The sequence below is a fragment of the Equus przewalskii genome, chromosome 10 (assembly GCF_037783145.1).
Source record: "Equus przewalskii isolate Varuska chromosome 10, EquPr2, whole genome shotgun sequence".
Taxonomy (NCBI): Eukaryota; Metazoa; Chordata; class Mammalia; order Perissodactyla; family Equidae; genus Equus; species Equus przewalskii.
In genome coordinates this window covers 1383121-1405897 of record NC_091840.1, presented here as the reverse complement: position 1 = coordinate 1405897, position 22777 = coordinate 1383121, and the positions used below count along the sequence as shown (strand labels likewise).

At 57.6% G+C, this 22777-nt stretch overlaps 2 protein-coding genes across 2 annotated transcripts; both read right to left on the bottom strand.

Annotated features, from left to right (window-relative positions):
- Window positions 1-9: 9 nt before the first annotated feature.
- On the bottom strand, window positions 10-4202 carry PPP1R27 (protein phosphatase 1 regulatory subunit 27). The gene is made up of 3 exons (XM_008520404.2): window positions 917-4202; window positions 676-826; window positions 10-352 (listed from the first exon to the last, which is right to left on the bottom strand). The coding sequence occupies exons 1-3, from the start codon at window positions 1104-1106 to the stop codon at window positions 229-231; spliced, it is 465 nt and encodes a 154-aa protein (XP_008518626.1). The 5' UTR covers window positions 1107-4202; the 3' UTR covers window positions 10-228.
- A 1918-nt stretch (window positions 4203-6120) lies between these two features.
- Window positions 6121-18373, bottom strand: P4HB (prolyl 4-hydroxylase subunit beta). Its single transcript, XM_070561315.1, has 11 exons — window positions 17731-18373; window positions 16342-16548; window positions 14857-14990; window positions 14572-14709; window positions 9661-9765; window positions 9358-9483; window positions 8918-9118; window positions 8455-8575; window positions 8162-8343; window positions 7860-7946; window positions 6121-7037 (listed from the first exon to the last, which is right to left on the bottom strand). The coding sequence occupies exons 1-11, from the start codon at window positions 17879-17881 to the stop codon at window positions 6957-6959; spliced, it is 1533 nt and encodes a 510-aa protein (XP_070417416.1). The 5' UTR covers window positions 17882-18373; the 3' UTR covers window positions 6121-6956.
- Between the last annotated feature and the right edge of the window lie 4404 nt (window positions 18374-22777).

Sequence of the window (22777 nt, the reverse complement as noted above, 5' to 3'; positions counted from 1 at the left end):
ACCGCCACGGGCTTGGAAATCACATTTATTGAAAAAGTAAAAAGTGTCACCATAAAAAATTCACCTGGAGAAAAAGCCAGGCCAGGGGTGTGGGGGCGGGGGTTATGCCCAGGTACGGGGTCCTGGCCGGCTCCCGGCCCCGCCGGTGTGGCATGTCCTGGCACCTGGGGGAGGTGGGCGCCCGACTTCTCCAGGGAGGGCGAGAGCCCTGGGAGGGCAGGGCTGGGCTCAGTCCATCTTAGTCTCTTTGAAGAGCTCCACCAGGTCCTTGAAGTCTGGGTCGATGAGGTCCGAGGGCAGGTCGCCATCGTTGTTGGCTGCGTCTCTGTCAGCCCCCAGGGAGATGAGGTACCTGGGGTGCAAAGGGCAGCCCTGGTTATAGGGGGGAGGTGGCTTGGAGGGTGCTCATCCCGACCCCAGGGTAGCAGACGGGGTAACAGGTCCACCTGTTTTTTATTTTTCCAGGTAGGGTGAGGAGGAGGAAACCTGACCCTTCAGAAACTATGGCTGGCTTTTCCCATTTGCTCTGGGGAGGGCAGCAGGGCAGAAAGGAGATTCCAGAAGCCCTTAGGGTTCTTCGCTATACCACCAGGGCCACTTTTTGGGGGATCACATCCTGGAGGTCACTTGAGGTCCGAGGAGTTGGGATAAAGACCCTGGCCTCACTCTCTTCACCTGGCTATGTCTGGGTACCCGTCACTGCAGGCAATGTGCAGGGGCGTCCAGCCTGTCTCGTCCCGCTGGTGAATGTCGGCCCCGTATTTGACCAGCAGCTTCACGCACTCCAGGTTTCCAGAGAGCACCGCTTCGTGCAGGGCAGCCATGCCTGGCCAGGGCAGAGCAGGGCAGGCAGGGTCAAGGCTCAGGCCTCTCCCTGCTGCCCCACAGACCCTCGGCCGGCCCCACAGGTACTCACCTGAGGGGTGGATGGTGTCCAGGGCAACTTTCCGAGCCCGGAGGAAGCGCCCCACCTGCTCCAGGTCGCCCTGGCGGATGTGGTCCAGGAACAGGACATCATTAGGGAAGCGTACACTTCGATCAGCCAGCAGCCGCCGGCGCCGCTGCCTTGGGCTGTAGCGGGCATAGCGGACAGTTCTGCTGGGCATCCTGGGGGCTGTGGCCTGGGCCACGCCTGTGGGATCCTACTGCTTGGGGCAGGATGTGCCTGGCCTGGACCAGACTAACCTGCCGGCTCTTCTAGCTGACAACGACCTCCAGTGCAGCCCCAGCGGTGCCCCTGTGCTCCCTCTGTGGCAAGGGCACTTCCCATTTATATAGGTCCACGGAGCTATATAAAGCTGCGCAGTCATGCTCGCGCCATGAGGGCCTGAAACCGAGCCGCTCCCCGCCCGGCGCTCAGGATCATGTTTAGTGGCTCATCTTTCAGCCCACCTGTCGCCGTGCCCGGCCAGAGGGGTCAGATCCTTCCTGGCTACCATTCCCTACCCCGCAGCTGGACGTAGAAGGTGCCTTACAGAGGGCAGGAGAAGGTACTAGAAGGACAGGGCCCATGAGGAAGGCAGCAGGTACCAAGGTCATGAAGAGGGCCCATGCGCCTCCCCCACACAGTCCCAGGAACTTGGGGAGAAGGGTGTGATGTGTGAGGAGGATGGCTGTCTCGCCCTCCCGGAAGCGAGGGGCTGCCCACATCTGAGGAAGCACGGTCTGACCATGCTGTGGAGAAGGCCCGGCCCTCCCCATTGCCATCCCTGTCACTTGTCACCTTCCGTCATGGCTCGCATCACTCTCAGGACAATTTTCCCCAAACATAGGCCTTGATGGCACTGCCCTCCTGCTCAGAAATCTTTCAGGATAGAGTCTGAATGCCTCAGTTCCCGCTCAGCCCGTCCCGCTCTGCCCATCAGGAAGCCTCTGCTGCCCCTCCCTACGATGCTCTGTTCCTCTCCACCCCTGCCCCTCCCACTTCTCCAGGTTCCAGGCTCCTGTCGCTTACTGCTAAGGACACATGCTCACACTTAAGATGGCATCTAGTCTGCTCCCCAAAGATGGGACATCATGTCCTGGGTGGTGTGCGCCCTCTGCACCCGGTCCAGTGCAGACTTACCTGTAGGAATGCAACCAGTAGAATTGTAAGAAGACCTTCCAGAAGGCTGGGCCAGGTCCAGCTGCCTTCATTGCAGCAGCTCAGGTCTGAGGTGGGGCTCCAAGTTCAATGGGAGAAGAGCATTGGACAAGGTGTGCGCACGGACACATCCATGGGCCCAGGCTGGGCCAGGAGCATGCCTATGGGGTCAGGGGCATGTCCCCAGTACCTGAAGATGGCTGTATTGGGTTGCTAGGGCTACTGTAACAAAGTACCAGACTGTGGGCCTTAAACAAAGGAAATTTATTCTCTCCTGGTTCTGGAAGCCAGAACTCCAAGATCATGGTATCAGTGGAGTGAGTTCCTTCTGAAGGAGAATCTGTTCCAGTCGTATCTCCTGGCTTCTGGTAGCAGTCTGTGGTGTTCTTGTAAACACATCAGTTTGATTTCTGCCTGCATGTTCATAAGACGTTCTCCGTGTGTACATGTCTGTGTCCAAATTTCCCCTTTTTATAAGGACACCAGCCATTGGATTAGGGCCCACCCTATTCCAGTGTGACCTCATCTTGACTAATTACATCTGCAACAGCTCTGTTTCCAAATAAGGCCATATTCTGAGATCCTGGGGTCAGCCCTTCAGTATACACATATTGGGGAAATGCAGTTCAACCTGTAACACTAGCGAGACCTCCCTGGGTTGTCCCTGAAGGCCTGAAAGAGGACAGAACCAAGACTGGCCAGCATTTTTTCCAGGGGTGGGGCAGGCTGCTCGGTCACCAGCAGCCCTTGCATCACCAGACTGGTCTTGATCCAACAAAATCAAATCAACAAATGTATTCAACACTCTGTAGGTGCAAAGCCTTGGGCCAAATGCTTCAGAGAAATGAGCACTGCCTAAGACAGACTCCTCGCCCTGCCGGGGTTTTCTCAGCCTGCCTCAGCAGCCCCCGCCCACCAGCCAGGGCCGGCCCCACAGGCCTCAAGCCACCAGCTTCACACTGAAGTTCCACCCTGGCAGGGGCCCTGAGGAGGGGCGGTTCCCACTGTTCCTGCATTTCGGGGTTCAGAAGACAGTACTGGGCAGTCATAACTCCTGGTCACTTGGGAGGAGTCAGGTACGGTTTCTTCCAGCTTGTTTACACCAAGCCCAGAGACTGAAAGTTCTGCACTGTAGACGGAGACAGAACTTTCCTTTGATGTGAAGATTGCCTCTTCTGATGTTGTGGAAAGTTCTGTCCTCTCTCCCCACTCAGAGGATCAGGTGAAAGAACCCTGCATGTAGCTGCCACCAACAGCCAGGCCCTTCCTGGGAGTGACCAGGCCTCGGGCTAGAGACAGTTCAGGGCAAGACCAGTGGGGTGAGCCTGTTGGTGACCCCAAGAGGGACCCTCTGGTCCATCCTACTAAAGGTGAGCTGAAGAGCTCAGGGAATTTGGCTTTGGGGGTTCTGTTTGGATCAGAGAAGTGACCACCCAGTCACAAGAGACTCCTGAAAGGTATTCTATCCAGGACACAGGAACGGTGCCCTCCAAACCATGGACATGACCTGAGGTGTCTCACCTTGGAAACCTTTCATCAGAAACCAGAAGTAAGCAGTCTAACCTGCCACCATTTGCAGAGCCTACATTTCAAGCAACCACGTCAGAACCAAATTTGTATTTACGCAGCTTTGTCCCTGACCCATGTCTGCCCGTGTGAACCTGTGAAGTGACCTGGTTTGCGGGATTTCAAGTTTCTGCTTTCGAGAGGACCAAAGCAAACAAAAATATTTAATGCGAAAAGCTTACTTGGAAAAGTCCAAGGAATGCAACTACCAATGCCCTGTGTCCAGCAGGAAACACAAGCTGCCGGAGGGTCTGTGAGGAGAGTCGGTGCAGCTCTGGGGGCAGGCTCTGAGGCCAGAGGACCTCTAGAGTCTGGTGCACGGGCCCAGCAGCTGCTTTTTTAGGTTCCAGGCCAGTAGCTTCCTACCACCTAGAGAGAGACAGGAGAAAGAAAAAGAGAGGGAGGGAGGGAGGAAGAGAGAGAGATTGGGACCTTCCAGGCTGTTAAGCCTTAACCGCCTACCCCAGAGCCTGCAAAGTCGCCTCGTTAATCCACCAGCTCTGCCAGGTTTTGGACTCCACCCGCAGCCTTCCAGCAAACTCGGGCCAGGAATGCGCTAATCAGCTGCCTCGGCAAAGGGGAAAGGTATCGTTGACTCGCTGCACCCCCGCCCCCCCCCCCCAGCCCCAGAGCACATGACAGCAATGCTTTGGGCAGCTGTGACTGGCCCCAGCTTTCTGTGTGGAGAGCCCTGCTCCACACAGGTGGTCTGTAGGGTCACCCGCATTTGTTGCTGGGGCAGGAAGCCCAGGATTGGGCACAGCCCACCACTTGTAGGTGTGACTCCTGACAGCCCTGTTCTCAGCTCACAATGCGCTCGCTCCTCTGGAGGCCATGTGTCCCCCAGGGGAAAATGGTCACGTCTTGGAGAGCAGAGCTAACATCTCGCCAGTGACCTCCTCCAACAGAACCCCCAAGTGCCCGAGCCCACTTTTCCGTGGATACACGTCTCATCGTGTCAGCAGGACCGAGGCACAACACACACAGACCTTGGAATGGACTGATGAGAAACCAGCGCCAGCACAGGCCACCCTAGGACCAGGGAAGGAAGCCCAGCGTGGGTGGCCGTCAGCCTGGGCTGCTGAGCCAGAGGAGCAGCGCCCTGACACCAGGGTGTGTGGATAAGCGGGCCTGGGTGGTGCTGCCCAGGATGCTAACACCGGTCCTCACTGCACGCTGGCTGTATACTGTGCAGCTGGGTCAGAGGCAGGAGCAGCCCTCGCTTGAGGGCCTGGATGGCAGGCGACAGCATTGGGGAGAACAAGAGCCAGCACACAGGCCTCTGGCTGGGAGCGTGGCTGTGATCATGGAGAAGATGACACCCCCACCTCCCCCTGGGCCAAGACCACTAACATAACCACGCTCACAGCAACTGCGACGTTCCTGCCTGCTGGCCATGCCCCTGGCACCTGGAAGCTCCAACCAGCAAGTGAGCATCAGAACTGTGGGGGCCGGGAATTGGGTAATGCATGCAGGCTTCCTACTCCAGGGAGCAAGTCAGAGATGGAGAGTGAATGGATGTGTGGAGGGAAAGGCAGGGCTCCTGGGAAACCTGACCTTTTGCTGTCCTTGACCTCCTCGGGTGGACTGTATCTCCGCCTCCTCCCTTCCCTCCAGGATGTCGTCAGGTGGCCCTCTGGTCCCACCTTCTCCTGCAGACCCACACAGACGGCAACAGATGGCAAGTCCCTGGGCGTGCTGTCATGGTCAGGGACGGACACCCACCTGAGCCCTGTCAGCCCCTCTGTGGGGCTCCTCTCCCGCTCTCAGAGGGACCCACAGGCACCAGAGCTCCCTGGGGCCCCGAAGGTCCTAGAGGTGTCACTAATCCAGGCTCAGAAGTGCCATCAGCCCAATACTGCAGCCCAGCCAGCAACTTTGAGTTTGTGGAAAAAATCGATCTAATTGTACTTTTCTCTAGCAAACTTCAAGCAAGCTGTGGTTTTGGAAGTGAAATTACATTTTAATAACTAGGAGACTTGCTTTTTAAACACCAGGTTCTTTTTATGTGATGATACCCATTCTTAAAGTGTGAACACAGCTGATTTCTTGTCAGATGCTGCGGCAGCTCGAGACCACTATTGTACAACAGCCCTGCCCACCTCCGGCCGGGGCTGGCTCCTCGTGCAGCCCCGCCATGTCCTGCTGCAGCACATGAGCAGAAGCCACGTTGTGACTAGATGCCCAAGGAGGGTCACACCAGCAACAGCCATCGTGGGTAAACCAGCCCCACAGCGCCACCAAGCTGTTCCACATGGTGACATGCAGGTGCTGCCCCCAGGCTGCAAGCACTTGACAGCCCAGCAAACCAAGCCTGCGAGACCCGTGTGTGCTTCTGTGTCCACACCGCGCTCTAAGGAAGAGGTGTCCCGGTAAGAGCGGCTCCCTCCAAGCCCACCTCCTGTCTTCAGAGGTGGAATTCCAGCCCCCGCCCTGTGGCCTAGAGATACTGTAATGCAGAGACAACCACAGGTAGTAAAATTTCAACTTTATTTGGCCAATGTGTTCAATTCCAATATTGTGGTAGAAATGCCTGAAGAACTATCAACATCTGATTCGGCTCAAGCATGCTGGGCTCTTCCAGCCTGGAAACAGGGTTCTGGTTTTGCCTGGTGCAGGCCTCAGGCCACCCTGGACGTCACAGAGCAACGAGAAGCCTGGCTTGGGGAGGGAGGGGGGCTGCCCAGGCCTGTCCTGGGCTCAGCCGGCACCCACCACCCACCTCCAGTCGTGGTGGGGTGCCCCCCAGAACAGAGACCTCAAGTCTCCGTTTAACCGAACTATGCAAGAGCCACGCTCAGTCAAGGCAACACTGGCGCGAGCTGAGAGTGACCCATCCAGCCTGGCTTGGTCCCTCCCCAGCAGGGGACACGAGTCTCCTGGGAGGCCCAGCCAAGGTGGAACAGACACCCTGACGTCCAAAAATGTCTAAAAATCCCACAGATGGAATTTTTTTTAAAGTGATACGGGAAGGAGACATTGCCAGCATGAGATTCCAAAACACTTCAGCAAGTACTCTGGACAAAACTGTGTACGAAAAAGTACATCACAATTTTAAAAAAAAAGGGCCCACCAAGATGGGCTGGCCTGGAGATAAATCCCTTTGCAAAAGTTGAAAAGCAAAAAGACGAGACGGGTTTAAATTTACACGTGTTAGAATGAAGTGTTGCTTCAGAAAAATTCCCTGCATTTCCGATCAATGCTCCCTCCTCCTGGTGAGGGTCTGTGGGCTTCCGGAGGCTGTGCTGCTGGGGTGCAGCCCACGGAGAGGTGTCGTGTTTGGGGTGCCCAGGTCTGGTATCCTGCATTACAGTTCATCTTTCACAGCTTTTTGATCATCATCTTCCTCGAGGTCGGGCTCTTCGGCTTCTTCTAGATCTTCTAGATCCTGGGATGTAGCAGGAAAAGGGAAGGAAATGAAAGATGAACCCCGCACACACCTCGCCCAGCAGGGACCAGCTGGCCGTGCAGCCAAGAGCCGCCAGCTCTGGTCTCTCTGAGCAGGTGCAGGGGCTTCTGCCCATGAGGCAGGATGGGCATGGAGCCTGCACTGTGGGGAGCCTGGGATTCCAGGTCACATCTTCCCATGGGGAGCGCAGGGGCAGCTCCAGCGTGAAGACCAAGCCGCTGGTGTGCCACGTCTACCCCGCCCAGCCCCCAGGGCTTGTGGGGCCAGTAACCACGGCCTCCCAGGCACTCCTCAATAGGGACCCCACCCACTCGGCAACCAGGGCGGGTCCCTCAGCAGATCCACTCCCCATTCTACTTTCCCTGGTGCTTCCGGCATGCCCTGTGGCCTGCATGACCATTCCCTCTGCTCCCTGCCTCAAATGTCCTGCTAGTCACCAGCCCTCGCCCCTGCCATGCCCCCCTGGCCTGGACACACATCACATCCCCTCCGCCCTCCATGGCTGACCACGGCTGACCTGGACATGCCCAAGCCCCTGCCTCATGCCCTGCAGAGTGCCTTGGCCAATGGGCTGGGGAAAAACGTTTGAGTCAAGTCAGCAGGGACCCGTGTGGGAAGAGCCTGAAAAGATCTTATAGGCAAACACCAGCCCTTAAAGACCTTCCCAAACCTCCGCATGCAGAAGTGCTGATGGGGAGAGCTGTGCACGCACGTGCCTCCAGCAGCGCCCAGGCGAGCACGGCCCACGGGCCGCAGGGTGCAGCCTCAGAGGCCAGCCGGGGTCTGGTGACCACCACTTACGTCGTCATCCCCTGCCCCGTCCTGGCCACCGCTCTCCAGGAACTTCTTAAAGCCGTCTAGCGTCCGCTCCCCGTTGTAATCGATGACCTGTGGGGGAGGGAGAGTGTGAGTCGGGAAGCTGGTCTGCCCTGACAGACAAAGCAGCGCCTTCCCCTCTCCACAGAAAGGCAGGCCCTGCCGCGGCCCCGACTCTCCTCCACACCCGCCTGTGCCCGGCACCCTTCGATGGCAGAGGCCAGAGCTGGGAGGGCCCAGTGTCCCACCCGCAGTCACCAGTGCCGAGCCCCGTGTGGACGGCTCACCGTCCTGTCCGCGCTGGCAGGGAAGAACTTGAGTGTGGGGAAGCTGTGCACTTTGACCGCCTCCACCTCGTTGGCCGTCGAGTCCATCTTGGCGATGACGATATTTTCATGGTCCTTGTACGTCTCTCCCAGCTTATCCCAAATGGGAGCTAACTGTTTGCAGTGACCGCACCACGGGGCGTCTGAGAGAAAGCAGCTCTGAGTCTCCCTGAGCCGGGAAGCCACTTCCCGCCCACCCCAACCCAGGCCTCCAGAGGGCAGACAAACCCGGGAGCTAAAGAGGCTTCACTTACAGAATTCCACAAAGACATTCTTTTTCTCATCAAAAGCAACCTCTTCAAAGTTCTTCCCGACCAGCACTTTGACAGGCTGTTTGTCCCAGTCCTCAGGTAGCTCCTGGCTCATCAGGTGGGGCTGGAGGGCAGCAGAGCAGGGTCAGGGCTGGCCGGCCTGCCACGGGCCCCACTGCCCCGGCAGAGGCCCCACCCCTGGCAGAGGCCCACGGCTGCCCTCAGCTGACCAGAACAGCTCATGGCCCTCAGGAGAGGACTAAGCCCACCAAGTCAGGGCTGCTCTGTGCTCCCAGGCAGTGGGACTAGGACAGCCATCTTCACACCGCTGGGGGGGGGGGGGGGGGCTGTCCTCAGGATTCTATGCTTGAGTCTGCAGACCCCTTGAGGATGCAGCCACAGGAAGGCTTGGACACCAAGGGCCAAGAGGCCAGTGCAGACCCCACCCCAGACACGGCGCCCCCACCTTGATCTTGCCCTCTAGGAAGCGGTGGCAGAACTCTGTGATCTTCTCTGCTGTCAGCTCGTCCGACTCCGGCTTGTACTTGGTCATCTCCTCCTCCAGGGTGATGAGGCGCACGGCAGGGCACTCCTCCTTCTTCAGGCCGAAAAACTCGAGGATGCGCTGGTTGTCGGTGTGGTCGCTGTCGATGAAGATAAACAGGATCTTGGGGGAGAAAAGGCAGGTTGATAGCGGCACTGGGAAGACAGAGGGTCTGAGGCCTCGTTTCTGCTCCTGCCCTCACTGCTTCGCCTGGAAGCAGACCTGTGCCACTGAAGCTTCTCTCTTCCGACTCAAACTCGGGGACTGCCAGACCGACCACTGACAGGGAGTAGAGGATGACCTGGCTAACCCTTCCCCAACAGCCCGGCCCCCGAGACCAGGCCATCCAGAAAGCAGTTCACCTTGCCCTTAAAGCTCTCGGCGGCTTTCTTGAAGTTGCTCAGTTTCCCGTCATAGTCAGACACGCTCTTCGGCAGGAACAGCAGGATGTGTGTCTTGATTTCACCTCCGAAAATCTTGGGGGCTGTCTGTGTTATAAACATAGGTCACTGGGTCTGAGCCACGAGCTAAACTATTGACATAGGATATTCTCTCAGTGGAGCAACAATGAGGACTCTGTAAGTGGGGGTCCCCAGGGCTGGGACCTCACGACCCTCCCACACCAGCCCTTCTCTCGAGGTGAAGGACCAGCACAGGAGCCACACCTGCTCCGTGAACTCGATGACCAGTGGCAGCTGGTTGTGCTTGACGAAGTCCAGCAGCTTCTCCTTGGTGATCTCCCCCTCAAAGTTGTTCCGGCCCTCATCAAACTGTGGACAGAGAGAGGGCCGTGAGCACTGAGGCACGCCAAAGCACTCCCAGCAGCCTCCTGTGGCCTCCAGCCAGCCTGGGCTTGGCCCAGCACGGCAGCCTGGCAGCCTGACCTCCCTGTCTGGGGTTTTGAGAGGAATGGGGAGCAGGACCCACGTGCTTCTGTCCACGAAGCACAGCCGGTGAGGGCTGCAGCGACCAGCATCCTCCTGGGTACTGAGCAACAGCGACGTGGGAGCACGTCACCAAGGAGAGCACGCAGGCTCCCCAGGAGCACAGGCAGGCAGCCTCCCACGGACAGACCACAGCAGCTGGCCCAACCCCGCCCCACCAGGCCCCACACCGCGCGTCCCTAACAGGCCCCAGGGACGCGGGTTTTATACACATTACCATCCTCATCTCCATGTCCCGAAACAGCGCTCTCAAAGTGTGGGCCGCACCCCTGCGGGCCTGAGACCCTTTCAGCGCAGCTGCGGGGTCAGAAGGATTTCCACAAGCACACTCAGATGGCACGTGCCTTCCCTGACCTTCCCTCCTGAGTGGGCGGTTCAGTTTGACGCAGGCTGCACAATGGTGACATTGCCACAAACTGAAGGCAAACCAGGAGAAACCTGCTGTCTTCCATTTAGAAAGACATCAGAGACCCGCAGAAATCTAAAAGACGACTTATCACTAAAATGTCATCTGGAAAAAATTAACTTTTATAAAAATGTTATTTTTGATAACATGTAACAGGTTTATTATTGTTACTTTAGAATGAACAAGTTTTGTTTTTTTTTGCTGAGGAAAATTAGCCCTGAGCTAATATCCATGCCAATCTCCCTCTATTTTCTTTTTTCCCCCTAAAGATTGGCACCCAAGCTAACAACTGTTGCCACTCCTTTTTTTCTCCCCTGCTTTTTGTCCCCAAATCTCCCCAGTACATAGTTGTATATTTTAGTTGCAAGGCCTTCTAGTTGTGGCACGTGGGACGCCACCTGAACATGGCCTTGTGAGTGGTGCCATGTCCATGCCCAGGATCTGAACCAGTAAAACCCCGGGCCACCAAAGCGGAGCGCATGAACTTAACCACTCGGCCACGGGGCTGGCCCCTCCCTCTATTTTCCGTGTGGGTCGCTGCCACAGCATGGCTGACGAGTGGTATAGGTCCGCGCCTGGGATCCGAACCTGCGAACCCAGGCCATTGAAGCAGAGCACACTGAACTTAACCACTATGCCGCTGGGCCAGCCCCACAAGTTTTTAAAAAACTTCTCAGTTCTAATTTCGAGCACAATAAAAATCAATAGGTATAATCCACATAAACAAAAGCTCTTTGGAATCCTTAGTAACATGTAAGGGCTCCAGAAGTCCTGGGGCCACACAGATGGAGCCTGACGTGTAGCCTCGGCTCTGGACGGGGAGGGCAGAAACAACGCTGACCCAGAAAGGCTGACTGCAGGCCTGAGCCTTCTCGGTGAGCAGTTCAGACAAGCGCTCCATTGCCCCTGAACTCTCCACCCTGATCTGGGGAGAAACGACACACCTTTCCTTCCTGCTCATTTCCTTTACACTTCCCCAAAGTACCTTCCACAGAAGCAGGTGGCCACTTCCCACTCCCCGCAATGTTACATCAGAGCTGGACCCTCAGCTCCACCATGACACCCGGGGCTGCGACAGAGCAGACCGCGGGCCAGCGCTAGGAGTCCAGGCACGGCCCCCAGGCCACCACATTCTAGCTGCCCCAAACCTGAGAACGTGGAAACGATAACAAGATAGAAAAGCCGAGGCCAAGAGGCCCTTTGAGCGCATCATTTAGAAAATGAGAAGCTGGCCCAGGCCCAGTGGCCCCAGGGGGAACGCTGAGCCACAAAGGGAGGCAAGCAGGCTGCTAGTGCCCACTCCTCAGCACTGTGTCTCCAGCCCCCCACGCAGTGGGCACTGTCTGCCCAACTTCACACCCAGAAGCCTGAAGAGCAGAGCCACTGCACCTGTCCCGGGATGCGATCTTCTTAGTAATGGTGCCACATGACCCTGTGTTCACTGTCTACTTTAGTGAAAGACAGCCAGCCTTCATTTAGCTGGGGACAGCCGCAAGAGTCCCTGGGCAGGGACCGCCCCATTTCCAGCCTCAGAGGCCAGCCCGCCAGGCCACAATGACAACATCACAAAAAGGCTTGACGCTGCAGGCGGGGGAGGAGAGGCCTGCCCCACGTCCACTCCTCGCCCCCTGGCTTCAAAGAACAAAAAAGAAAAACAAAGTAAAGACCAGGACAAACAAGGGCACAGGACAATCAACTCTCACACCGACGGTCCAACCACCAGTGACCAGTGACCCAAGGTGGGACTCACGGCTCCAGTCCCGCTGGTACCACCGCCACTCCTCCTCGCCACCCTGCCCAGCAAGCAGCAGTGGGCCACTCCTTCGAGCTTGCCTGCCCAGTCCCCGGGGACAGCGCCTGGCTCAGCGAGGTGGCACCACGGCCCCTGGGCAGACAGGAAGACCCCTTGCTGTGAGGAACTGGGCTGAACAACCTGAAGAAGGGGACTGAGTAAAGGCCAAAAAAATGACTAGTAGAGCCGAGAAAGGGGGACAGCAAGCGGAAACTGGAGGGTCCAGACCCAAGCTGTTTCCTCTTGTCCGGGGAGCCTGTTGATCTGAGCGCAGCTGTGACCTCTGCTGACCCAGCCAGCACAAAGTCCATGGGCTCTGCCAGGCTCTGCCCGAGGCGGCCACGCTGTGCAAGAACAGATGCCGAGCCACTGATGGAAGAGAAGGCGCTGCCCACCCACTGGCACCAGACCCGGGAGTCGGCTGTGCCCAGCCTGCACAGACACCAGAGAATAGAGGCCGATAAAAGCACACGGAGATGAGCTGCCGTGCCGGAGAGTCTCTGCAGAACAAGAAACAATCATTCTAACCTTCAAGGACACACGACCACCAAAACCACCGAGCCAGTGTGAGATCTGTCACTTGAGATTTTAAGAATGGTGGAAAAGAACCATGTGGACTGAACTGACAACAGCGGGTTTACAAATTTCAACAGGGCTCAGAGAAACTCTCCCCTATTCTCTCAACCTAAACTTCAGGACATGACCCACAACTCCCTCTCTAATACCCCAAGACCTTCTGTTCACTCAACTTCATCCAACACGTCACAGATTCTCCCTTCCCAAAGCCACAGCGCACGGTTGTTTTAAGGGTTCTAGCTCCTCTCTGTGAGCCGCTGCCACAGCATGGCTGCTGACAGACGAGTGATGCGGCTCTGCAGCCGGGAACCAAGCCTGGGCCGCTCAAGCAGAGCGCATGGAACTTAAACCACGAGCCCGGCTCGCTTCACGGCTTTTTCCTGACCAAACGTCTCACTACCACTTCGCAGGCACCTCTGCAACGACTCCCGGCTCAGCAATCCTAGTCCCTCTCGGGAACACTGAGGAGGTCCACTGAGCTAAGGGAGCGTGCGTGATGTCTTGTGTTCTTTCGAGGAAGGGACTAGAGAAAGAGCTGAAGGACACAGAAAGAAAGCAGCCCCAGAACCACCCCAGCCCCCTGGGCATTCCCAGCCCTCTGCAGTGCTGCTGGGAGAGGCCTCGACCCCGCCCGACAGTCCCTGGCAAGGTGCTAGATGCCTCGAAACCACCACAGAAAGCTAACCAGTTCCTCATCTTCCAAGTCCCGTGGCTGGCCCGTCAAGCTGTTCCACTGGTGGCGAGTGCACACAACAGCCTCAGGCCATTTCTGACCACATGGTTACTACTTTAATGTAACTCTAAACCTACCTTCTCCCCACAGGGACCAAACAGGACTGGAGTGAAAGGCCCTGTCCCCACCCCTGAAGATGTGCCTCCTACCCCTCCGCCCCCCGCCCACCCTCTGGCTCCTCCTCCACTCTGCACAGTGCTACTGAATGGCATGAACGCACCATTGCCCAGTCCAGGGACAGCCATGTTCCAAGAGCATGGCGCTCAGCAGGCCCCATTCCCACTGTCTGGGGGCTGAGATAAGAGAGAGAACCTGTCGCCCCTAGGTAATGCCATGCAGACACACATCCTGCCTGCATCCTGGCAAGATGCCCGGCACCAGTGCTCTCCACGAAGAGCAAGTACAGTGGGCCGAGGGGCCGAGGGCAGGGCTCTGCGAACAGGCTGGGTACATGCGCCCCCAGAGCTAACACTCCAGAGCCTCTGTTTGGGGTGAGGAAGAAGTTTTGGAAATAGACAGGAGTGATGGTTGGACAACAATATAAATGTAGTTAATGCCATGGAATCATATATTTAAAAGTGGTTAAAATAGCAAACTTCCTTACATACGTCTCGCCAGTTTTTTTTTGAGGAAGACTAGCCCTGAGCTAACATCTGCCGCCAATCCTCCTCTTTTTGCTGAGGAAGACTGGCCCTGAGCTAGCATCCGTGCCCATCTTCCTCTACTTTATACATGGGACGCCTACCATAGCATGGCTTGCCAAGCAGTGCCATGTCCGCACCCGGGATCCGAACCGGCGAACCCTGGGCCGCCGAGAAGCGGAACATGTGCACCTAACCACTGCGCCACCGGGCCGGCCCCTCGCCAGTTTTTTTTTTAAAAAAGCTAACACTCCAAAGCAGCTCTGATTTCAAGGGCCCATAGCTGAAGGGCTGAAGGCCAGTGTCTTAGTGTGCCTCCGGTCTAATGTTGCAAAACGGGCCCTCGGTAAGTCGTCAGGCCCGCGGCCCAGCGGCAGTGCCACCAGGCGCAGGTCTCGAGGCTCCCGCAGCCGCAGGGACAGGAACACCACCGGCCAGTGCAGCACCTCCACCACCCTGGGCGGAGCTGCCCGTGGCCACTCACCTTCTTAAAGAGGACGACCCCGTCCTTGTCCAGCTGGTACTTGGAGAACACATCACTACTGGACGTGATCCCAAAGGGTATGTCATCGATGGCCTCAGCGGCCAGCAAGAATTGCTTGGCAAAGTCTGACTCCACGTCCTAGAGAAGAGGAGAACCAGAGGTGGCCATGTGCATCAACACCAAAGACCCCTGCCCGGGTCAGCAGCAGGGCAACGGCAGTGCCAGGCCATGGGGACCCCTCCTCCAACGACAGAGTAAGACCCAAGGTGATTCTGCAGCCTTTACCTTGAAGAAGCCAATGACCGTCACCTCACTGGACTCCACCAAGGCCTCTGCGGCGGCCCCGTCAGGCAACGTGGTGGCGGCAGGGCCTGTGCGCTTCTTCAGCCAGTTCACGATGTCCTCAGCTTCTCTGCCAGCTGCACCCAAACACACGCACGATCGACTTGAAATCAGGGGTGCGCCCACCTCCCCACCCATCCTCATCTCAGCTCTCTGCCAAAACCAGAGCAAGATGTGCTCCTGCCACAGAAAAGGCATCTTGTCTACACACCTGTCCAAATTCCCAGGCTACGAAGGCTTTTCTGTGTATGGGAGAGACTGCAGCTGTGTTTAAAGGAGGGGAAAAGGCAGTGGGTACCTCTGGGCAACAAGATTTCAGTCTTTTTTTCCTAATCCCTTTGCATTGTCTAAATTTTCACACCTTCCCCCAGTGGTCTCACACTACATTTCACCTTAACGAGAGACGTAGAATTAAAAAAAGAAGTCTGGTGAGTAAGTCAGCCTCGGTGCCAGCTTTCCCCTCTGAAGACAGGCTGAGCTCTGCCCTGCCCAGGCACCCAGGCCGGTCTGCTTCCTCGCTGTGGCCTGCCCCACACGCCTCCAGGACTACTAAGATCAAAGGGATCAGGAAGTTGCACACCACCTAAAGCAGACGAACGAGGAGGATGCCGGCTGCTCCGGGGACTGAGGCTAATTACTCTTTGTCCCCCTCATCAGGTCTGACCACCTGGTCCAACTTGGGAAGGACTGCTGAATCTCACATTTAAAAGGAGTCTGCCAAGTGGCAGCAAAAAGCTGAGTCATGAGTTACAGGTGGAATTAGCAGTAATTGTCTCATTTACAAAACCTGAGTGTTAGCGACGGGATCATAGTAACTTGGGACAAGGCACTTCTGGTTCAAGAACTCAATACAAAAACGGGAACAAGAGATCAGCAGTCTAGCAAGAAGACCAGAGTTGCTGATGTCAGAATTAACAAGACGGGCTGCTCCAGAAGATTTTGATGGATGAGCCACGGAACTGGTTTTATAGACAAAAGATTCTCCTTTTTCACTGGTGCTGACTGGACTACAAAGGGGTTTAGCCCCAAAGCAAGCTTGACTTTGAGCTCTGCGACGACAGGTGGGGGACGCCGGCCGTTACCCGGCTGCTCTCAGCCTCAGCACTTGCTTTGGTGACTGGCACACTCGAGTCAGCAATCACTACACTTGTTGCTCCATGTGGTCACAACAGCCCCAGCCTCCCTCTCCTCGCTAGTCAATCTCAGGACAAGCCTCAGCCTGCGAGCCACCACCCTAAGATGTCCCTTTCCACTTGAGAGGTTCTTCTGGGATAAAGAACTTTCTTCACACAACCCTGAGAGGCTGAAGACTGAGAATGGGTTCCCCTCGACGCCTCTGAACGGGGCCTCCTCGCCTCTCAGTCTATCCTCCAAGGCCTGCGGGCACAGCCCTCTCCCCAGGCACTCAGGGCAGTGCTGCAGTCACACCTGTGTACTCTTTGGGGGAAGCCGTGTCTCCGTTCTTGAAGAACTTGATCGTAGGGTAGCCACGGACACCATACTGCTGGGCCAGATCAGACTCTTCAGTGGCGTCTACCTTCGCTAATCTGATCTCAGAACCTTCTGCCTTCAGCTTCCCAGCTGCTTTGGCATACTCGGGGGCCAGAGCCTTGCAGTGGCCACACCAAGGGGCATCTGAAAAAAGAAAGCAGGACTCTGAAAGCAGCACTCGACCCAGTCTCACGACTTCCCTTCCTTTTTCCTTCAGTACTTCCCTCCACAAAAGCCTTATCTGCTCACCAAGATAACCCCCAGCGAGCACAGGGCTGGGCTGACAGGTCGGGGCTCTTGGGCAACATCGGGACAGAGGCCACGAATGACAAGCCAACACCAACCCCCACCCTGCTCTGTCACCGGCGGCACAGGAAGACAAACTCTTTAATCAGTAGTAACTTCCTATTACCTACAGGCTATTGGGGCGGACGTGTCCCTGGAATTTTCTTCAGGAACACAGAGAAGTTAAGAAGCTAATGCCGCAGCAGCTGTATACTTAGTAAGACCAGTCAGGAATATGCGGCACACATCTGTACACATCTGCCCTGAGACACACTTAAAACTGACGCTTTAAACCGTGGGAACGGGAGTCTCAACTAAGGCTGGCAGCTACCTTAGGCCTAAGATTTCCACCCGAGATAATCAGGGCTCAAACACAAACGCAAACAAAGGTTTTGCATTCTGGCTGAACACCACGAACAGAAGGGAGCTGTCACAGGTGGAAGGCGGTGCCCACAGGAGCCGGTGCTTTGGGGATGGGTCCAGGTGAGCTGCTGGGGGCTGGACCCCCACATGTTCCTTTGTATCTGTGGTTCCCCTCCGTGCCTCTGAAGAAGTCCACCCTGTGTTTCTTCGGCTAGCAAAGGGACCCTGCCCTGCGGACGTCAGGTACAAAGGCACGTCCTGGCTGTCCGCCCGCGGTCGCCCTTAGGGTCCAGCTCCGGCAGGAGGGATGCCACCAGAACACTGGCAGCGCGGGGACGCTGACAGCAGGCCTGTGGACAGTTTCAGCCCGAGGATGAGTCTCCCGAGGGGCTGGGAGTCAGCGCGTCTAGGGGTGGCTGGAATGCCGACAGCCCCGAGCACCCCAACTCGCCGCCGGGCCGGGAGAGGGAGGATGCGGAGGAGCGCCTGGCCCGCCGACCTCCGGCGGCGCCGGCCCCCACTGAGTCTGCCCTACCGCCCCTGCGCCCCCTCCGGCTCCCCTGCGCCCTCGATCCCGCTCGCGCCCCCGCTGTCCCCCGGCGCGCCGGCCCCCTCTCCGCCCCTCTGTCCCCACCCCGCGGCGGCGGCGAGGCCCGGGCCGGCCCGGGCGGCACTCACAGAACTCCACCAGCAGGTACTTGTGGGCCGCCAGCGCCTCCTCGAAGTTGCCCTTGTGGAGCACCAGGACGTGGTCCTCCTCCTCGGGGGCGGCGGCGCCCGCGCGGACCAGCGCGGCCAGAGCCAGGCAGAGCAGAGCGCGGCGCAGCATGTCGGCAGCGGGCGCGGCGCTTCAGTTGGCGCCGCCGGACAGCGAGGCCTCGAGAGCGCGCGCAGCCCGCCCCGCCCCTATAAACCCGGCTGCCGCGCGCGCGCGCCCGCCCGGATTGGCCCGCGGGCGCCGGGGCCCGCCTCCTTCGCGCTCGGATTGGGTACCTCCATTGGCCCCGGCCCCGGATTCGGAATCGCCCCGGGGGCCGCCCTCGCCCTCGCCCGGGATTGGCCGAGGAGCTCGCGCTCGCACTCTTCCCCAGCCTCTCATTGGCTCCCGGCGGAGAACTTTCTCTCCCTCGACTTGTGACTGGTGACTTCCCCCGCCACCTTCCGCGGGTCTGGAATGGCTGCCACCTTCGGAAGCCCGGGCTCGGCAGCTCCTGATTGGCCATGAGATGCGTGCACCCCGCGCGATCCTCCGTCGAACGTGGCAGTGGGGCGGAGTCCCCAGCCGGGGGGCGGAGCCGCGCCTGCGCCTCGGAAACCCCTCGTGTTGCATTCTGACTGGACCGCGTATCCGTAACTGGCACCGCCCCCCGGCTCCGCGGGCCGGAAGCTGGGCTGACGCAACTTCCGGCGCACGTGAGGCCCGTGCGCCTCCTGCCCGGGAGGGGGTTGTTGCGGGGCGCGGCGAGGACCGAGGCCGGATGGGATGGGGCCGTGAAGGCGCGGGCGGAGGGTCACTGCAGTCAGGCCCGAGAACCGAGAGCCCAGGCTCCAGCGGGAGCTGGGGCGGAGGGACCGAGGGGGTCCGGAAACAAGGTGGACGCTGTGCTGGGGCTGAGCGGGCCGCCGGGGAGCCCTCGGCGCCCGCCGCATGTAAGGTTCCAGGCGACACGTCCCCGGCGGTATCTCCCTCCGTCCCACTGCGCCGCATCCCGCGGAGCTGCCCCTCGAGTTGCGCGTCCGGCGATCGGGCAGTAGACCTCCGGCCCCACGCCGCCCTCCCCCTGGCTCTGCGCGCAGGCCCGCGCCTCGCACACGACAGTCGCCAGCTGCCACCGAGGCTCCTGGGCACTTGAAACCTGGCCCGATGGAGACGGGCCGGTTGTGGGTGCAGCACACACGGGACTTCAAGACTGAGTTCGGGGGAAAAACTGTGCGATGTTCCCTTAATAGTTTTTGTTACATGTACAAGATGATATTTTGTGTATGTTGAGTTAAAGGCATTTAAATTAATTTTACTTGTTTCTTTTTGAGTTTTTTTTTAACGTGGCTTCTATAAATTTTAAAATAACATACGCGGCTTGCGTTTTATTCTTGTTTGGCGCTGCTCTAGCTGGATCAGCTCTCTCTTTGCCTCTCTGCTCAGAGTCTTCAATCACCTCTGCCTTCCCCTTGGCTGCCCTGGCCACCCGCCTCCCCAACGCTCTTTTCTTCTCCAGGAGCCTTTCCTCTTCATTTGCGTTCACTTCCTCATTACGAAACGCTGCCACCACTGAATTTAAGACTCATCAATTTAATAACTTGGCAGGAAAAAGGGAAGCACTCCCATGTTAAGTGTACACGGCTGTAATAACATCCCGATTTCAGAAACACTAAAGCATTTGTACTTTTGAGAGTTTGCACTTGTTGACACATTGCTCTTGAGGGCATGTTTTCTCATCTCTCCTATGTGGAACTCTTTCAACCATTAATTCCTGAAGGTCAAGACCGGGTTCTGTGTGTCCCTCCTCCAGTGCCAGTAGACCAAGTGTCAGTCAGGTGGTTGTACTTGCTGGGACACCTGTCGTCTTCTCAGGGTTGACTTTATAGGAGCTGGAACTTTTGGCATAGAAAGGCTGTGAACACGTGCCTTGGCGGGCACCAGTCTCCACCCCAGCTCAGTGGGGCCCTGGCCTGGGAGCTCGCCCAGTGAATGATGACTCTTCGTAACTGATAGCTGTGAGCACACTGCCCTGTGCTCTCGGGACGAGTAGGGATTGCCTCATGCCTGCTACCCTATCTCTAAACGTTTTAGTGATTGCCATGACCCTGTTTTACCACAATTTGGGGCCTGAGACAAGGGACATTTGTATCCTGTCTAAATGTCTAGATTTCAGAGGCGCTTGTGAGGTTAGAGTTTAGACGCCTAAACATTGGGGTCTTGAGTCTTTCCAGCTGCTGGGGACAGAGTGCAGGGACTTGAGATACCACAATGTGGATTAGTTTGTGACAGTTTGCAGGCAGCTTAGCCCAAAAGCATACAATACAGTAACGGATTTACAAAAGATGAGAACACTGGGACCAACGGGAGACCAGACCAGACCAGACACAGGTAGAGATCCAAGTTGTGGCTGTGGTCGAGCCTCAGTCTGGTTGAGTCTGGGCCTCCACAGCTGAACCAAGGCCAGTTGGAACACACCTTGATGCAGGTGATGACAGGGTCCCTGTTCTGCAGCCCAGGTGGCCAGAGCCATGGCAGTGTTCTGTGAAACCCAGGGCCTAACCAAGACTCGGGCCTGGACAGGACATGGTATTTTGATGTCTTGGCAGCAGTGATGCGCCTTCTCCTCAAGGCACCTCTCTGCCTGTCTTGCATCAGCCTCATGCACCGACCCATGCAGGAGCAGCAAAGTGGGGTTCTTGGAAAGCTCGGGGGAGGCCTGGTTTGGAGGTGGCCTGAGATCCCTGTGCTCTGTGGGGCTGGTCAGCAGCTGGGTGAGGTGTCGTGATGCAGCCAGCCCCTCAGAACACAGGCCGAGTTCACGGAACACCTCTGCAGGCCTCGGCTTTGAAGGGAGGGCCCGTGTCTGTCTCCTTTTTCCTCAGGCCCACTTGCACGCCTTCCAAGAGCAGCTCTCGGGAGAGGCAGTGGGGCCGAGTTCATGCTCGTGCCCTAGGCCCTGAGCTGGAGTGTGCCCTTGGAGGTCAGGGCTTGCCCGTCCTTGTGGCTGTGGCTCTGGCATCTCTCTGGACCAGCACAACCACTTCAGGACGTCCTCCAGGAGTCTCCCAACACTCAGAGAAAGTACCCTTTAAATACAGGTTGAACTACTGAGTGATGAAATGTTTTGATAAATATTACTCTCAAAAATAGAGTTCTCAGAATAAAGCAACTCCCTTTCAACGTGTCCTCGGGAGGACCCCCAGGAAGTGTTTGCTCAGCCATGGAATATCAGCTCCCGACTGCAAGTTCCCACTGCTGAGCAGCAGCAGGACCCAGAGGGCTGTGCCACGGGCCACGCAGCCCCCACATTGGAGAGCTAGGAGGCAGATGCAGAGGCGAGCCTGGCCCTGGGGGCCTGCAGGACCCTGACTGTGGAGGGGGGCTATGTCGGGCATGAGAAGACTCTTGTCAGTCACAGTAACTGGTGACAAGTTGGTCACATCCAAGGTCCTAATCTAGAATCCACTGGCACCCTCCTCAGTGGAAGAATGGTCCATCCAGGGGTGGCTGAGGAGGGAGAAGCTTGGGAAATACTGAGGGTCATGGACAGAGGGCAGGGAGTGGCTCTCTGGGGTGGGGAGGCCAGGCCTGGTAGCAGCAGGCTGTACAGACAGGTTCGGGGTGGGACCAGCAGGATCAGCTTAGACTTGGGCCCCAAGAAACACGTCATGCAGGGCCACCGGTGCCACCTCACATTCTCCTTCATCAGGGGAGGAGCCAGAACAAAGTCCTAGCTGCTGGCAGTGTGCCTGGACAACGCAGCACTTGGGGTCTGAGTTCACAGGTCTAACTAAAGCTGGGCAAAGTCAAGAGCAAAAATAATAGGGCTTTTGGCCAGAAGGAGCCTCAGAAGGCCCTTGCCCAGTAAACCAAAGTGCTGACAGCACAGGCTGACCCTAGGTTTGAACCTTTTAGGAAGCGAACTGGGAGAGGTGAAGTGGCCATGGCCAGCCCCAGGTCTGCCACCAGCTGGCTGAGATGGGAGCTGCTCCCCAGGCACCTCATCCCTCCTGAGGTAGGGACGTTTCAGAGGCAGCCCCACCTGAGCTTAGCTGGAAAGACCTTGGGCATCGGAGCCTAGAGCCGTGCAATCTCAGTGCCTCCCCCTGCCTGAGCCTGTGCCCTGGGCATGGCCAGGCCGGATCTGGAGAAGGCTGGTTAGAGTCTTTGCCCCTTGCAGAATCAAAAACTAGGGTCTGCAGCGGCTTCCTGAAGCTGCTCTTGGATCTGTGTCTGGGCCAAGTGCTGCAGGAAATGCCATTTTCTCATGTCACCCAGCACAATGCCCAGCCTCCAGGATCCCACAGGGTACCTGCTAAGGAGAGCTGAGGAGGTGACCAGCCCTATGAGAGCCATCTTGGCACGGGCATGCGGTCACTGACTTGGGGCAAGAGGGCATCTCTGGGTCCACCCCAGCTGGTGATAAGCTCCTGGCAGGGCTCACCCTGCTGTTAAGCACTGGGAAGAGTGGCACGCTCTAGGTATGACCAGGGGAGGGCTCTAGGACATCAGCCTCCTCCCAACTGCTTAAGTGTGACACATAACCACTGCTCTAACTGGCTCAGACCACAGAGAAAGGGCAAGTTTTGTAACTGGCATCAGGCCAGAGAACTGGGAGTTTCTGAAACTGACCCTCTGAAGCTTGGGCAACCCATCCGCCCTTTCCTAGCTCAGGGCTGGGGAGGGGGCGTCAGAGTCGTTGGGTGCCCTGGGGGGTGGTGCTCAGAGAGGAGGTAGCACCATCCCTGCCACCCCAAGGTCCTGCAGAGACCCTGGTGGTCAGCTGAACTCGCGGTAGAGTGCACCTGGCCCCTGGCAGCCCTTCAGGGCTCCCCTGGCCACTCTTTTGCACCTGCACGCAGCGAGGGTCCCCGGTATCCTCTCGTGCATCCCACCTAGCCTGTTTCACTTTTGGACCCCCCGGCCCTGCCCGGCGCTATGAAGCACTGGGGTTTGGCCCGGCTGGACACCGCCCACTCCACCGGCCCTCCCGCCCCAGCAGCGGGCTCGCCCATGCACGCCTCG

Excerpts from the sequence above, each read along its gene's own strand:
- PPP1R27 (XM_008520404.2), bottom strand. The coding sequence starts at position 1,106 with ATGCCCAGCAGAACTGTCCGCTATGCCCGCTACAGCCCAAGGCAGCGG. Across the intron at positions 827-916 it reads GGACACCATCCACCCCTCAG|GCATGGCTGCCCTGCACGAA; the intron begins GTGAGTACCTGT and ends TGCCCTGGCCAG. Across the intron at positions 353-675 it reads GGGTACCCAGACATAGCCAG|GTACCTCATCTCCCTGGGGG; the intron begins GTGAAGAGAGTG and ends TTTGCACCCCAG.
- P4HB (XM_070561315.1), bottom strand. The coding sequence starts at position 17,881 with ATGCTGCGCCGCGCTCTGCTCTGCCTGGCTCTGGCCGCGCTGGTCCGC. Across the intron at positions 16,549-17,730 it reads GTACCTGCTGGTGGAGTTCT|ATGCCCCTTGGTGTGGCCAC; the intron begins GTGAGTGCCGCC and ends TTCTTTTTTCAG. Across the intron at positions 9,766-14,571 it reads GGGTCGTCCTCTTTAAGAAG|TTTGATGAGGGCCGGAACAA; the intron begins GTGAGTGGCCAC and ends CTCTGTCCACAG.